At 36.1% G+C, this 14310-nt stretch overlaps 1 protein-coding gene across 1 annotated transcript in view; it reads right to left on the bottom strand.

Annotated features, from left to right (window-relative positions):
- The window catches only part of LOC124602586 (ubiquitin carboxyl-terminal hydrolase 34), a 499996-nt gene that overhangs the window by 422297 nt on the left and 63389 nt on the right, over positions 1–14310 (bottom strand). The window contains exon 10 of the mRNA XM_047136330.1: positions 12411–12516. Coding sequence (XP_046992286.1) covers positions 12411–12516 — 106 coding nt within the window. The remainder of the gene's footprint in view (positions 1–12410; positions 12517–14310) is intronic.

The raw sequence follows: 14310 nt of genomic DNA, 5'->3' as shown, positions 1-14310 counted from the left end.
ACTGGTGATCCTTTGATTTCTCCAAACATCTCCTATCAACGGACCCCTTCTTCTGGCCACGTGCCCCAAAAATTTATTTTCTCCCCAATTCTACTCAGTACATCATCACTAGTTATGTGATCTACCCATCTAACCTTCAGCATTCTTCTGTAACATTACACATCAAATACTTCTTTTCTCTTCTTATCAAAACTGTTTATTGTCCATGTGTCACATACATGGCTACACTCCATACACATACTTACAGGAAAGACTTCCTAACATTTTAATCTATGATATTTACCCAAGTATAAGACAACCCTGCTTTATTAAGATGCTCCATAGAGGAAAAATGACATATTCAGTCCAATCAAAATCACAAACGTATATTGACATAAGGTGTCAGCTTAAATAGTTAACATTACACCAATTCTATACTTACATTATTAATCATTGTCTAAATTTTAATAATACAAGCAGCAATAAAATAAGAAAAAAGAAATAGTTTACATTAATATTTACTTTTACAGTCGTTTTTGTTCATTTTTTATATAATGGAACAGTCACAACAGAAAAAAGTTGTTTGTTTAATTTACTGGTGGATTTGACCTTTGTTCTGACAATCATCAGACCCCTTACTCTGTGAAGAGAGTAACATCATAGTATTTAGAGGAATGTAAACTACAAACACAAGAATAAACAGAGCACATTAACAAATACGTAACAGAAAGACCGCTATATCCAAGGGAGTATGCTGAAGCTGACTAGGAGCAGGCGCCACCCTAGGAGGCTTATAACCACTGCTGCACGACATGCAATTTACAAATAAACTTTATCAAATCATAACATAAAACTTAAAATTAAGTAAAAAGAAAGAAAATACACTATTAATGTTAAGAATACACATGGTGCCTTCTACAGGGCCCTGTGTGTAACAACCATGAGGCACAGATGTTTAGCAGAGACGCCTCAAGTAACCATGGCAATGCTCTGCAGATTGATGTATTATGACTAAACATCAAAGATACATCAGTACTGACTTAAATATTTGGCTCGCTAGTAATCATCAGTGTTCATCAAAATCAGTATGTTACTCCTACCAATCATGAAACAAAATGGTTATTATACACTGAAAATTATTTCTGTCACAATTATATTCAAAACCAATGTTACCTTTAACTACTAAATGGAGTTACAAGCAGACAGTATGAAGTTATAAAACATTAGTGCCCTTCTGTACAGAGAAGTGAATGGCAAATGTCAAGTATAGATGGTGAGAAAATAATACCTATAATCATTATAATCATAGAAGATCGAAATATTCCTATTCTTAATGTTATGTACATCAGATGTGAGGCAGCAGTTATATCCAGAGTTTACAATTATGTTTAAAACATTAAAAACATTAAAGAACCTCAATGGAGCAATATAAAAATGAAATTGAAACACATCTTTGATATTACCATCAAACGTCCACAGGGGAGTGTTATGGGACCACTGCTTTTCACAATATATATAAATGACTTAGTAGATAGTGTCGGAAGTTCCATGCGGCTTTTCGCAGATGATGCTGTAGTATACAGAGAAGTTGCTGCATTAGAAAATTGTAGCGAAATACAGGAAGATCTGCAGCGGATAGGCACTTGGTGCAGGGAGTGGCAACTGACCCTTAACATAGACAAATGTAATGTATTGCGAATACATAGAAAGAAGGATCCTTTATTGTATGATTATATGATAGCGGAACAAACACTGGTAGCAGTTACTTCTGTAAAATATCTGGGAGTATGCGTACGGAACGATTTGAAGTGGAATGATCATATAAAACTAATTGTTGGTAAGGCGGGTACCAGGTTGAGATTCATTGGGAGAGTGCTTAGAAAATGTAGTCAATCAACAAAGGAGGTGGCTTACAAAACACTCGTTCGACCTATACTTGAGTATTGCTCATCAGTGTGGGATCCGTACCAGGTCGGGTTGACGGAGGAGATAGAGAAGATCCAAAGAAGAGCGGCGCGTTTCGTCACTGGGTTATTTGGTAACCGTGATAGCGTTACGGAGATGTTTAATAAACTCAAGTGGCAGACTCTGCAAGAGAGGCGCTCTGCATCGCGGTGTAGCTTGCTCGCCAGGTTTCGAGAGGGTGCGTTTCTGGATGAGGTATCGAATATATTGCTTCCCCCTACTTATACTTCCCGAGGAGATCACGAATGTAAAATTAGAGAGATTAGAGCGCGCACGGAGGCTTTCAGACAGTCGTTCTTCCCGCGAACCATACGCGACTGGAACAGGAAAGGGAGGTAATGACAGTGGCACGTAAAGTGCCCTCCGCCACACACCGTTGGGTGGCTTGCGGAGTATCAATGTAGATGTAGATGTAGATGGGACTCAAACATATGTAAGGTAAAGATGATTACGAACATGCATCACCTCTACACTCATAGCAACAAAACATCAGTGTATCCTCATCATACAGTAAGCACTGTTCAGCTATTACATCTTGGCTTATGCAAATGTTACACCATGATTTGTAGGATGAAAATAAATAATATTATATCAAATGCTTATTTTCATTTTATAAATCATGGTGTAACATTGCAAACACTGGTTACTGGCAGTGTTTCTGCTAAACATGTTTGCCTCAGGGCCCTATAAATGGCACCATGCATATTCTTATATGTTAATAGCTTATTTTCTTTCTTTTTACTAACTTTTAAGTTTTATATTATGGTTTGATAAAGTTTATTTGTATTTTCAATATACCTATTGTTTGGACATAAATACTGAACACAAACAATCGTATTTGGACTTTATTTTAAGTGTTTTACGGCCATTGGCAAGCAATGATGTAGTGCTGGGGACAGAGAGTGGAGCTTCCGCCACTATTTAAGCAATCCGAATTGCAAGTCATGCAGCAGTGGTTGTATGCCTCCTATAGTGATGCCTGCTCCTCGTCAGTTGCAGCAGACACCCATAGGTATAACTGTCTCTTTTATGTATTTCTTAACGTGTTATTTTTATTTTTGTGCTTGTAGTTTACATTCCTCAAAGTACATTTCTGTTACTCTCACCAAAGAGTAAGGGGTCTCATGAACAAGGGGTCTGATGAACACCAGAACAGCGTTCGAAACCAGAATAGTGGTCGAAACCAGTCACAAGTAAATTACTTAGCCTGTCATTTGTGGTATCACTATTTTAATCATCATCGTCATCGTTATTATCCTAACATGACAGCTGTGAAACTTACATCTGTGCTGCCACAAATATTTGGCTACTTCTTCTGAACATGTTGCAATTTTCGAGGTTGTGGTTACAGTGGGGCATGAGAACACACACAGCGGATTTCGCTTCTATACTGCAGTGAGAATGTTACAATGTCTGTTGTTTTCAAACATTTCATCTGCCTGCCTCTCTCTCATTGGCTGTGTAAAACGATCAGCTGACATAAGCTCATCGTTCCCATCATACCTCACCATGGGCATCGACAACATTGATGCATGAAATACGGAAGTACACCACTGGCCCCAATCTAGACTTTTAGTATCTGCTGCAGAACTGTATGGTATTGTTGAGTATTTGTCCAGTTTTAAAGTCATTTCAATTCCAAGTACAAATATATTAAGCAAAACTGCAGTTTAAACATGTCAGCTGTTCATAAAAAGCCAAAGAACACAGTATAGATCCCCACGGTTAGCAACATGATGAAATTTACCGCCCGCTCGCCACTCACTACCCAGCAGTCATCGTATATATCAGCCAAAATGGTATCACTATCACCCCCTCCAACCATTATATAGAGTTGAGCTTGAACAACAGTGAAACAAGGACTGCAATACCTTCTAATATACAGGTCATACATAACTATAGCAATTAATATATTAATAAAAGATCGCAATCACGATTCAATGCAATTGTGGAACTTCTGCTCATCCCATGATCTAGTGATATCTGTTGATCTAGTGATATCTGTTGGTACTAACTCCACAAAGGGTCTTTCCGCTGTAATTTATCCTTGCGATAACAATTGCAATCAGTTTAATGTGATTTATTTTGTTTGTTGGACATTTAATTCTGGACTAATTTTCTTTCTTGTTTTATCTTAATGTCACCATCTTGCTTTAAAGCTGATTAAAAGTTGGTGACTTTTTCCCCAGTATTCTAATACGTGAACAGCGACTGAAATTCTCATTTTCAATCTACTTGGCAAATCATTAGAGTTTGTCATAATCAAATAGAATTTTGACTTTGGTGTAAAATCAAATAATGGTTTCTGAAAGACAAGATTATCACCTTTGAATATTATCTTTACTTAAAAAGCAACATAATGTATACAGTATTCATATATGTGTGATAACTTTTTTGTAAGTTGATGGAATTTAATGCTATTTCTTCCTGCGTTTCACAAAAATCATCAATTTTTAAGTGAAGCATTAGTTTGTGTTAGTGGCTAGTTCATAGTTTCTCACGTATCCCTTGCAAATTGTGCCACAAGTCAGGTATCATGTGATTTTTTGAGCAACAGTGATACTGTATCGAGTGCTTCAATGTATCGGGAAATCTCAAGCCTATTCAAATGAAAGCACTGTTTGCTAAGCCCTGGTCATCAGAATTCTTCAAAATAAATTTCTACAAAATTTAAATACCCAAAGCTTCATCTGTAAATGAAAGATGATCCCTATATTAATCTATTAAACAATATAAAAACATTGACCCAGTCTGTGAATACAATATGACCCCGTAACCTTTGAAATGACAAATTTGGTGAAATACCTCATCTTATAATCCAGTAAATACGGTATATCCAATGTTAAGAAATTTCTCTTCTTCAGAAACACTTTTCTAGCCATTGCCAAACTACATTTCATACCCTCTCTATTTCAACCATCATCAGTTTTTTTTTATGCACAAATAACAAAACTCATCTACTACTTTTAGTGTCTCGTTTACTAATCTCATTTGCTCACCATCACCCAATTTAATTTCACTACATTCCATTATCTCTGCTTTGGTTTTGTTGATATTCATCTTATATCCCCTTTCAAGGCACTGCCCATTACCTTCAACGGTTCTTCCAAGTCCTTTTCTGTCTCTGACAGAATTACAATATCATCAGCAAATCTCAACCTTTGCATTTCGTATCCATGAACTTTAATTCCTAGTCCAAATTTTTCTTTGGTTTCCTTTACTACTTGCTCATTGTACAGATTTAATAACTTCGGGGATAGGCTACAGCCCTTCTCAACCAGTGCTTCCCTTTCGTGACACTCGACTGTTATAACTGCCGTCTGGTTTCTGTACAAGTTGTAAATAGTCTTTCAATCTCAGTGTTTTACCCCTGCTGCCTCCAGGACTTCAAAGAGACTGTTCCAGTCAACATTGCCAACAGATCTCTCTAAATCTACAAATTCTATAAACATAGGCTTGCCTTTCCTTAACCTACCTTCTAAGAGAAGTTGCAGGGCCAGTATTGCCTCACGTTCCTACATATCTCCAGAATACAAACTGATGTTCCCCAAGGTTGGCTTCTACCAGTTTTTCCATTCTTCTGTAAAGAACTCATGTTAGTATTTTGCAACGATGAGTTATTAAACTGGTAGTTTGGTAACAGTCACACCTGTCGGCATCTGCTTTCTTTGGAATTGGCATTATTACATTCTTCTTGAAGCATTAGGGTATTTTGCCTGTCTCATATGTCTTGCATATTAGGTGGAACAGTTTTGTTATGGCTCACTCTCGTACGAATCTCAGTAGTTCAAAAGACATGTCGCCTACACCGACTTGCTTCAACCAAGGCCTTTCAGTGCTCTATCAAATGATTCGCACATCTCCCTTGTATAGCTCCTCTACACACCCCTTCCACCTTTCAGCTCCCCTCTTTGCATAAGACTGGTTTTACATGTAAACTCTTCATACAGCTGCTTCTCTCTCCTTCAAAGGGCTCCTTAATGTTCCTGTAGGCAGTATCTAACTTTCCCTTAATGATGTAAGTTTGTGAATTCTTACATTTGTCCTATAGCCATTCCTGCTTCACCATTTTGTACTTCCCATCAGTCTCATTTTTTAGATATTTGTATTCCCTTTTGTCTGCTTCATTTTCTGCACTTTTACATTTTCTCCTTTCACCAGTTAAACTCAATATCTCTTGTATTACCTATGGATTTCTTCTAGGAATTTTCTTTTAACTTATTTGATCCACTGCTGCCTTCACTATCTCATACCTCAAAGCTACTGTATTCCTTTCCCCTGTTCTAGTCAATCACTGCCTAATGCTCTGACTGAATCTCTCAACGTTCTCTGATTCTTTTAACTTATCCTGATCCCATCTCCTTAATTTGCTACACTTTTGCAATTTTTTCAGTTGTAATCTACAGTTCATAACCCATAAATTGTGTTTGTTATCAACATATGCCTCTGGAAATTTGTTATAATTTAAAATTTGGTTCCAAAATCTCTGTGTTCTCATTATATAATCAATCTGAAACCTTCCAGTTTCTCCAGATCTCCTCCATGTATACAACCTTCTTTCTCAATTCTTAAACCAAGTGTTCATTCTTTTCCCATATTCCATATTCTCCTACTACTTTTCCTTCTCTTTGTTTTCCTACTGTTGAATTCCCGTCCCCCATCATTGTTAAATTTTCATCATCCGTAACTATCTGAATATGTCATTGAAAATGTAATGCAACAAAATAGTGAGGTTTGGATTAAGATTTTATGAACTGTGAGGCAAGTACCAGTTTTGTTTCGGTTTCAAAATATATACCAGCCAGGACAAAATTAATCTGGTTACAGGTGCATCATAGAATGTTATCATGGACTTGTCAAAATCCATGCTGAATAAGGGACACACTTTGTTTCTTGACAACTAGTACTCCTCCCTCACCCTCTTTTTAAATAACACCAGTGGAACACAAATGTTGTTGGGGCAGTATGCAAAATATGCTAAAAGACATTCAAAAACAAATTTTAAAGAAAGGAGAATGTTTTTGGCATCCTTTGAAAACTTTTCTCATGATTGGGAAACAAGCCAAGATCTGGTCTTCACAACCAAATCCACCCATTTCCTTATTATATTCAAGGATGCATTTGATCTTTGTTGTTTTTCTACAGTATGTGTCTATGCTTCCAACCAACTCTGTTGATATCATACGCACATCACACTTGTCTTATGGAAAGACAAAACAGCAGAGTTGGTTGAACACATAGACGTACATTGTAGAAAAACAATGAAGCTCAAATGCATCCATGAATAGAATAAGGGAATGGGTAGAATTGATTGTGAAAATCAGATGTTGACTTGTTTCCAAATCATGAGAAAAGTCCTCGAAGGATACCGAAAACTTTCTTTTTACATGTGGCATACGGCTCTGTTCAATACATACATTACCCATGAAAAAATACATGGTCAAAGAGAGGAAACATATATTGATTACCAAAGAAATACAGCACAGGTAATTTTAAAAAGATGTCAAGTTACTGGATGACAAAATGCTTCACTAGGTGAAACAACTCTTTTGATTTCCAGTGCAGGTTTGGGCGCATCTCCCAAGACATATCAATCTGTGGGATGAGACACAGGGGGAGGGAGGGGGCAGAAGCGAGTTTTATATACATCCATTTTACACTCCGTGCATTCCCACATTGTTTCACTTTTTACTCTGTGTGTGTGTGTGTGTGTGTGTGTGTGTGTGTGTGTGTGTGTGTGTGTGTGTGTGTGTGTGTATAAGCAAAGCTATATGGGAATGCTTTAGAAACTACCATGCCATGCAGGACTACTAATTATTAGATTTGTAGGTATTTTCCTATTACAAATTCATTCAAGGGCTGGATTTGTTCTTGTAATCATATTTTTTGTTAACAATATCTACTTTTAGGCATAGTATTATTTCATTCCTTCTGAAGAAGTCATACCTGAAGGCACCCAAGTCCATTGTAATTTCTATTAAAGTATAGTTTGTGTATAAAAAATTTTATTTATTTATTTTGAAGTGTTGTTTGAAATAGTATACATATACTAAAATTAAATCAGTGTTGACATGCCCAAGAGCAGTATCATGGGAAACAAGTAAGTGTATGCTTACATAACAGATAACAGCATACTGGCTTGTACTGACCCATTTCCCATGCACCACTTCCAATAGCCTGGGCATGGATTTTGCCAAACTAAATGGTAAAGCAAGGGGTTATGGAAATATTTCAAATTTAGAGTTCATATATAATGTATGTGCTTGGAAACTCAGCCCTGCTAATAAATTGATTGCTTTAGAATTTACATACCTTATTTGAATGCCCTCATTCCCTTTTTTATAATGATTACACTGTCTTTTGTAAAATAATGTGTTTCTTCAAAATTACTGTAATTATAAGATTCCAGAATATTCATACCTTAAAACAAAGTATTTTCAAAATTGCAATGTTGCTTTTTCATAGTCCTAATTTTTCTATATCTGATAAGTGTATACTTTTACTAGAATACTCTGTTAGTCAATGAATGTTCTGAAGGTCAAATTTGATCTTCTTGAAGTTTCTTTAGCAGACTTTCCTAGAACATGGGGATAAATGTTAATACTAAAAAATACACCCTACAAGATAGAACTTAATACTTATGACACTTCAAAGCCATACACTCATGGGACATCAAAAAATGCGTGGATGAGGAGCTGATGGCATCACAGCATGGAATTCCACATTCCACAATAATGCAGGGTGTAAAATGCAGCATCTGACGATTTTTGCTCATGGAGAGCATAAGCAGAACTGAGGAGCCGCCATATTTTATTACGATAAATTATGTACTTCGTGCATTTCCTTTATCAAAGAGTATGTGATATGAACATAAACTGTTGCAAAGCATCAGCAAATTAAGGGTCCCTCAAAAATGCATCATTTCAGTTATGATCTGTTACAATAGAGTGACATATAAGAACATATCAGTAGATAAAGGCTTCCTGTATTTGATGTATAAGTCTTACACAGGGTGTATATGCGGACAAGGAAAAAAAATTCCCGGATTTCCCAGTTAAAAAAACAATTTCTCCCAGGTAAAAAAAAAAAAAACATTTTTCATGTTAAGCAACAGTATATTTTCCCTCGGAATTGTAAAACTTATCAATCCTTTGAATGGTTAGCGTTTTATACACGGGCGTAGAATTTCCTGGCACTGTAAAAAACGAAACTCAGGGGGGAAAAAAACACGTTTTGGAAAGATCTCTGATGTGAAGCAACATGTAGGTTGCATATTTTCGTATTACGAAAATATAAATTTGAATTCCACCAAACACTGTATGTTATTTTCTGAAGCATTGAAATCGAGATTGCGATGCGCTCTTGTAAGCCAGTCATAGTTCATGTCACGTGATCCCGCTAGCTGATGACGGCTGATATTCAGGCCATAGGACATGTGATGCATTCAACCAATCACTGTTAAGAGGTGCGAACACACAAACAGGAAAAGTTAATGGTTTAAATTAATATACATAGTGTTGATACAAGAAAAGCAAAGCTTTCGCATATAATATTGGTTTCTAAGGTTAATAAGCTGCAAGAGAAGCTAAGCTTTCACATATAATGTTGATCTTTTTTGCATATGTTCCACTTTAAGATATATCACACAAATGTGCTAGTAAAATTTTTAATAACGACATACATGTCTGATGTTTTGGGCCTGAAATTATTCTAAATGGCTCATTATCAAAGAGTTGATTTTTAAATGAGAGTCAAACACTTTGTGATTTAAGAAATTCATTATACATTCCTGCACATACTTCAACTTCCGTAAAAGGAAATTTACTTTGAAAGTAACACTTTTCAAACCACCTTTCGCAATATTTTCCTGCAACCTGTTAGAAATAGGTTTGTTTCAGCAATTGGCATAGAGCACCAGATAACAGGCGCAACCACGCTTGCGCAGCTACGATGACGTAGGAAGCCTGTATGTTCGTAATTGTAAAACATTAAAAGATCTTACATTATGTCACAAAAGAAACAAGACATGAGAGCATACTCTAAGAGCATCAGAATTTCGTGAATCATACTAAAATGTGCAGATTTAAAGTGCATATTCTTATGTCCAGGTTCCCAATGAAGTAGATCTTGACCTGATATTAAGCTTTTCAGCATGGTTTTCAGGACGTAAATTTTCTTGGAGTACCAGTACCGTATTATCTCATGTTTGGTTCTTTATTATGGCATGATGCCACGCATGCTACAAGATGAAAACATGCACTTGAAATGCAGCGAACAGTTGAAACTAGCCAATAGTGTGGAATTAAACACTTCCTTCATTTCAAATACACTGACTGCCTCAGCAGAAAAGATTAATAAAAGCCAAATTTCTTTTGCAAACCAACAAAAATAACTTCATTGTTCTGCAAGGTGATTAATGCTTGACTGTCAGAAATGTAGAAAAAAAATAATATCTGAAACTAGTAACATCTTTTGCCTTCCATAATTATGTGAATGTATATTAATTCCCTTGATAGCTCCCGGCCACAGAAAACTGTTTTGTTTTCATTTGGCATGAGAGCATAAACGAAGGGGAAACAGCAAAATCACTAAATGTAAACACGGGTCACATGGAGACTAAACACTTCCCCGCTACAACTCAGACTGCTCTGCACATCAACCCCGAATCTACGATACTTCCGAACTGGGGCAATACTAGACATGTTATTTGGTCTTCAGTGTGCCAAAGTGCTGTGCCACACCTCTTCACACAGCATTCTTCTATCGCACATCACTGTATTTCGTGTATATTTTGTAATGGATGCCATCAAACTATATTCAGAACAGTGGAAATTAAAATGTCCTGGGGTGCCTCTCCTGCTCCCAGTCGGCCGGTTTGACATCCTGCTCCTCTTTTTTAAAAAAATAAAAATTCACAATTAATACTGGATGGGATTATTTGTAATCAGGCAAACAAGAACTCATCAGAAAATTTGCATTCTTTATTGCCTATTAGCAAATAACTCACTGCTTTGTGTGAAGTAAAATTAAATATAGGGTACATAAAACCAGTAAAGACAAGAGACAAGCAAGACAGTACACATTTCTTCAATCCTTAGCGCCTAGAATTTTTTCTCTCTACCTTGCTACAGCTTTATATGGTGTGCTTTCCTTTCTGCGAAAGAATCTATTACATCAAAGTTCGTCAAAAGTTTCAGCTATTACTGAAAAAGCTGTTATGTACACTATGCACGCATTCAAAAGTCAACTTATGATTCATTCAGAATTCAACTTAGAATGTGTTCAAAAACCAACAGGGACGAGTTTCAAAATCATACGAATGATCGATAGACGAACATGACTGGATGCTAAGAGCTTTGTGAAACAAGGCTTTTTCCCTCAAGAATATGAGGGAAATTCCGCAAATGAAATTCTGCCACATATAGTGAGCCCCATAAAGTTGTGCTTCAATCTTCATAGAATAATGTTCACATAGTTATCATCATCATCATCATCATCATCTATCATCATCATGAATGGCCACTTCTTTATTAAGTTAAGACTCCTTGACAGCTGTACGTTACTGACTTACTTAGTGATACCTATCAATCTCATTGTCTGAAATCTAATCTTTATCACTGATTTCAGCAGTGCTGTCTTCAATTGTTTAAAAATTGCTTAAAGTGCCTAGCAGCCACCAAATGGACGCTGAAAGAAGAAAAAGACGTACAAGGCAACAGCGAGGAGCCCAGTAAGTTTTCAACATTTTGAATATAAATAGTGGATAAAGTGTTCCTCCACTGCCTTAATTTGCTGCCTCTCTTCCAATATGCTAATGTGAAAAACCTGAAGACAAAAATTTAGTTGTATACATTCAATGAAATATACGCAGCAGTTCATCTTACTTTCAACAAAGAGGATGGATGCTATTCTTGAAATGCTGAGTTTCAATTATAATTTGACAGGGCAAAACTTCAGAGAAGCATTTAAGCATAAGGAGGCAGCAGCACGTCTTTCAAAACTTGAATATGAAAAGCCAATATACTGAATGAACTTAATGAGGAATGGCATTAAAAAACAAGTGTGATGATGGAATATCTCAAGTATTTGCATATAATATAGCTGAGAGAATGGAGTCAAAAAAATGTAGTGATAAAAGGATCATCACTTTGCTGTCTCCAATTATAGTTTTATTGCTCATATGCTGTATTTCAAAGAATGATTATCATACACATAACATGTGATACAGTAGGTATGTTAGTACTTGTTTCTACATATTGTATTACATGCCATGAAAACATTGCAAGAAGAAAGTTGCAGAGCATTTTTAATAATGAAATGTTACACACCAATACGAGGCTTTTTCACACCTAAAAATAGTTTAGGTAAGGGCATTAACTATCTTAACCAAGCTAATAGAAATTTTTGAGACTAGCACCTCAGATGACAACTATCACCACATTCGTTGATTTTACATTAATACTCACACTTGCTGTGGACAGGAAATTTTTGGTGTCTTCACAGGACTTGTACCCCTTTCTACATTATTTTTCACATCTTCGTCTTCTTCTAATTCCTCCACCTTCAGACTTCCTAGACAGCATGAAAAATATAATTATAAACAACTGTACACCAGAAAGTTATGCAAACTCAATGCAGATGCTAAATGACAACATGATCCAAAACGCATGAAGTACAAGTAACAAGAGAGTCAATCTTAAGAGAGAATTTTCTGGGCATATTTTCACTGTAAGTTGATGCTTCAGTTTGCGAAAATGATGAACAGAGATGAATGTGTGTGTCACAGCAGTACTTGGAACATGGATCCCTAGTTTTCACAGGTAATGTGTTACCAATTACACTGTTCATTCATGCCTAACATATCACAGCGAAGTTTCAGCTTGTCACTAGCTTCCTTCCATTGTTGAAAAACGATATCTCTGGAAAAGCGATGAAATAATCAGAGCGAATTTTTAAGTGTGCAACAGTAAAGCATCAGGACATTTTCAAGAGATCTTAAACATTTTTAACGATGACCTTTTCTAGGTTATTTTTATGCCATGAGGTGATTTAACCAGGAACTGACCCAACCGCCACTACATTTGGGTGGTGTTCACATTCATTTTGTAGCAATTGCAGCTACTGGGAGACAGTGATACACATTACTCAACCTGAAACTTAATAGGAAGGTGAAGAAGATATTAGCTGAACTGGTAGCATAACCAATGGTAGAATTCCTTTAATTACACCTGAGAGTCATTTTAGGTTAAAAACCTCATTCATATAAGGTACTCTACCAAAGGTGGAGATAAGTTAAATGTCACACATAAGAGAAACGTGTCTGAATAACCTTACCACTGCACATAAGAACGTTAGAGAACTAAAAAACAAATTAAAGCAACTTATTTGTTTATAAAAAAAGTTAACAAACTCCTTATTTGTTCACAGAACCTAGAGTGAAAAAAAAGGTAATAGCATTATGTCTGCCTGAGCACAAGTTGAACAAAGAAAATTATATATCACAAGTGCATTTCTGTAGGTAATGTATAGCTACATGAAGAGTATCTATACATTCCCTTCTTCTTGGCTTCTAAGGGATTCTGAGATCCCCTGCTGGTCTCACATGTTGCCTCTAAATGCTTCTATCTTGTCACATTTATTGCCAATTATTTACACCCACCCTGTTGCATAACGTTTTAATTTCAGTTAGCCATGTATTCTTAGGTCTCCTCGTTGGTCTTTTACCAAATGACTTCTTGAATATTCTTGAAACCACTTGATTCTCTTTCTTCCTAGCTAGAAAGCCTGCATATTAAATTCTTCTGTAATTTATTATGCTAATTATTGTTGCTTGTTGTAATATCATGTGGACTTCTGCGTCATGTGCACTCATCCAGCTTTGTGATTATCATAGCATGGACCATAAATTTCCCTATACACTTTGTCATCAATAACTTGTAACTGATGTTGTCTTGTTTTTGTTAAACTCCACATTTTTGCTTCACAGAGTAGAACTGGTCTGATGACTGTGGCTTCATTTTAGTTTTCCTTATTGTAGTTTAGACCCTAGAAGCTTTTTTATGGACTAGAAGCTTTTTTTATGGACTAGTGGGTCCTGTTAGCATTTTGCAGTCTCATTTTCAGTTCAACTTGTCCCTACTTTTGTTCATCTAACACTTTACCCAGAAATTTGAACTGTTTAATATGTTTGAATTTATGTTTGTCAATTATTAGAGACAATTAATTGTCATGTTCATCTCTACGTCTTTGAAGTATCATGTGCTTCGTTTCCTAATAATTTCCTTTTAGACCCGGTTTGGATGGTGCTTCTGTGACCTCCACAAACAACAGTCTAATCTCTATTTGACTTTTTCTGATAAGTACTAC

This window comes from Schistocerca americana, chromosome 1, assembly GCF_021461395.2.
Source record: "Schistocerca americana isolate TAMUIC-IGC-003095 chromosome 1, iqSchAmer2.1, whole genome shotgun sequence".
In the NCBI taxonomy this organism is placed as follows: domain Eukaryota; kingdom Metazoa; phylum Arthropoda; class Insecta; order Orthoptera; family Acrididae; genus Schistocerca; species Schistocerca americana.
This window is presented reverse-complemented; position numbering and strand designations above follow the sequence as displayed.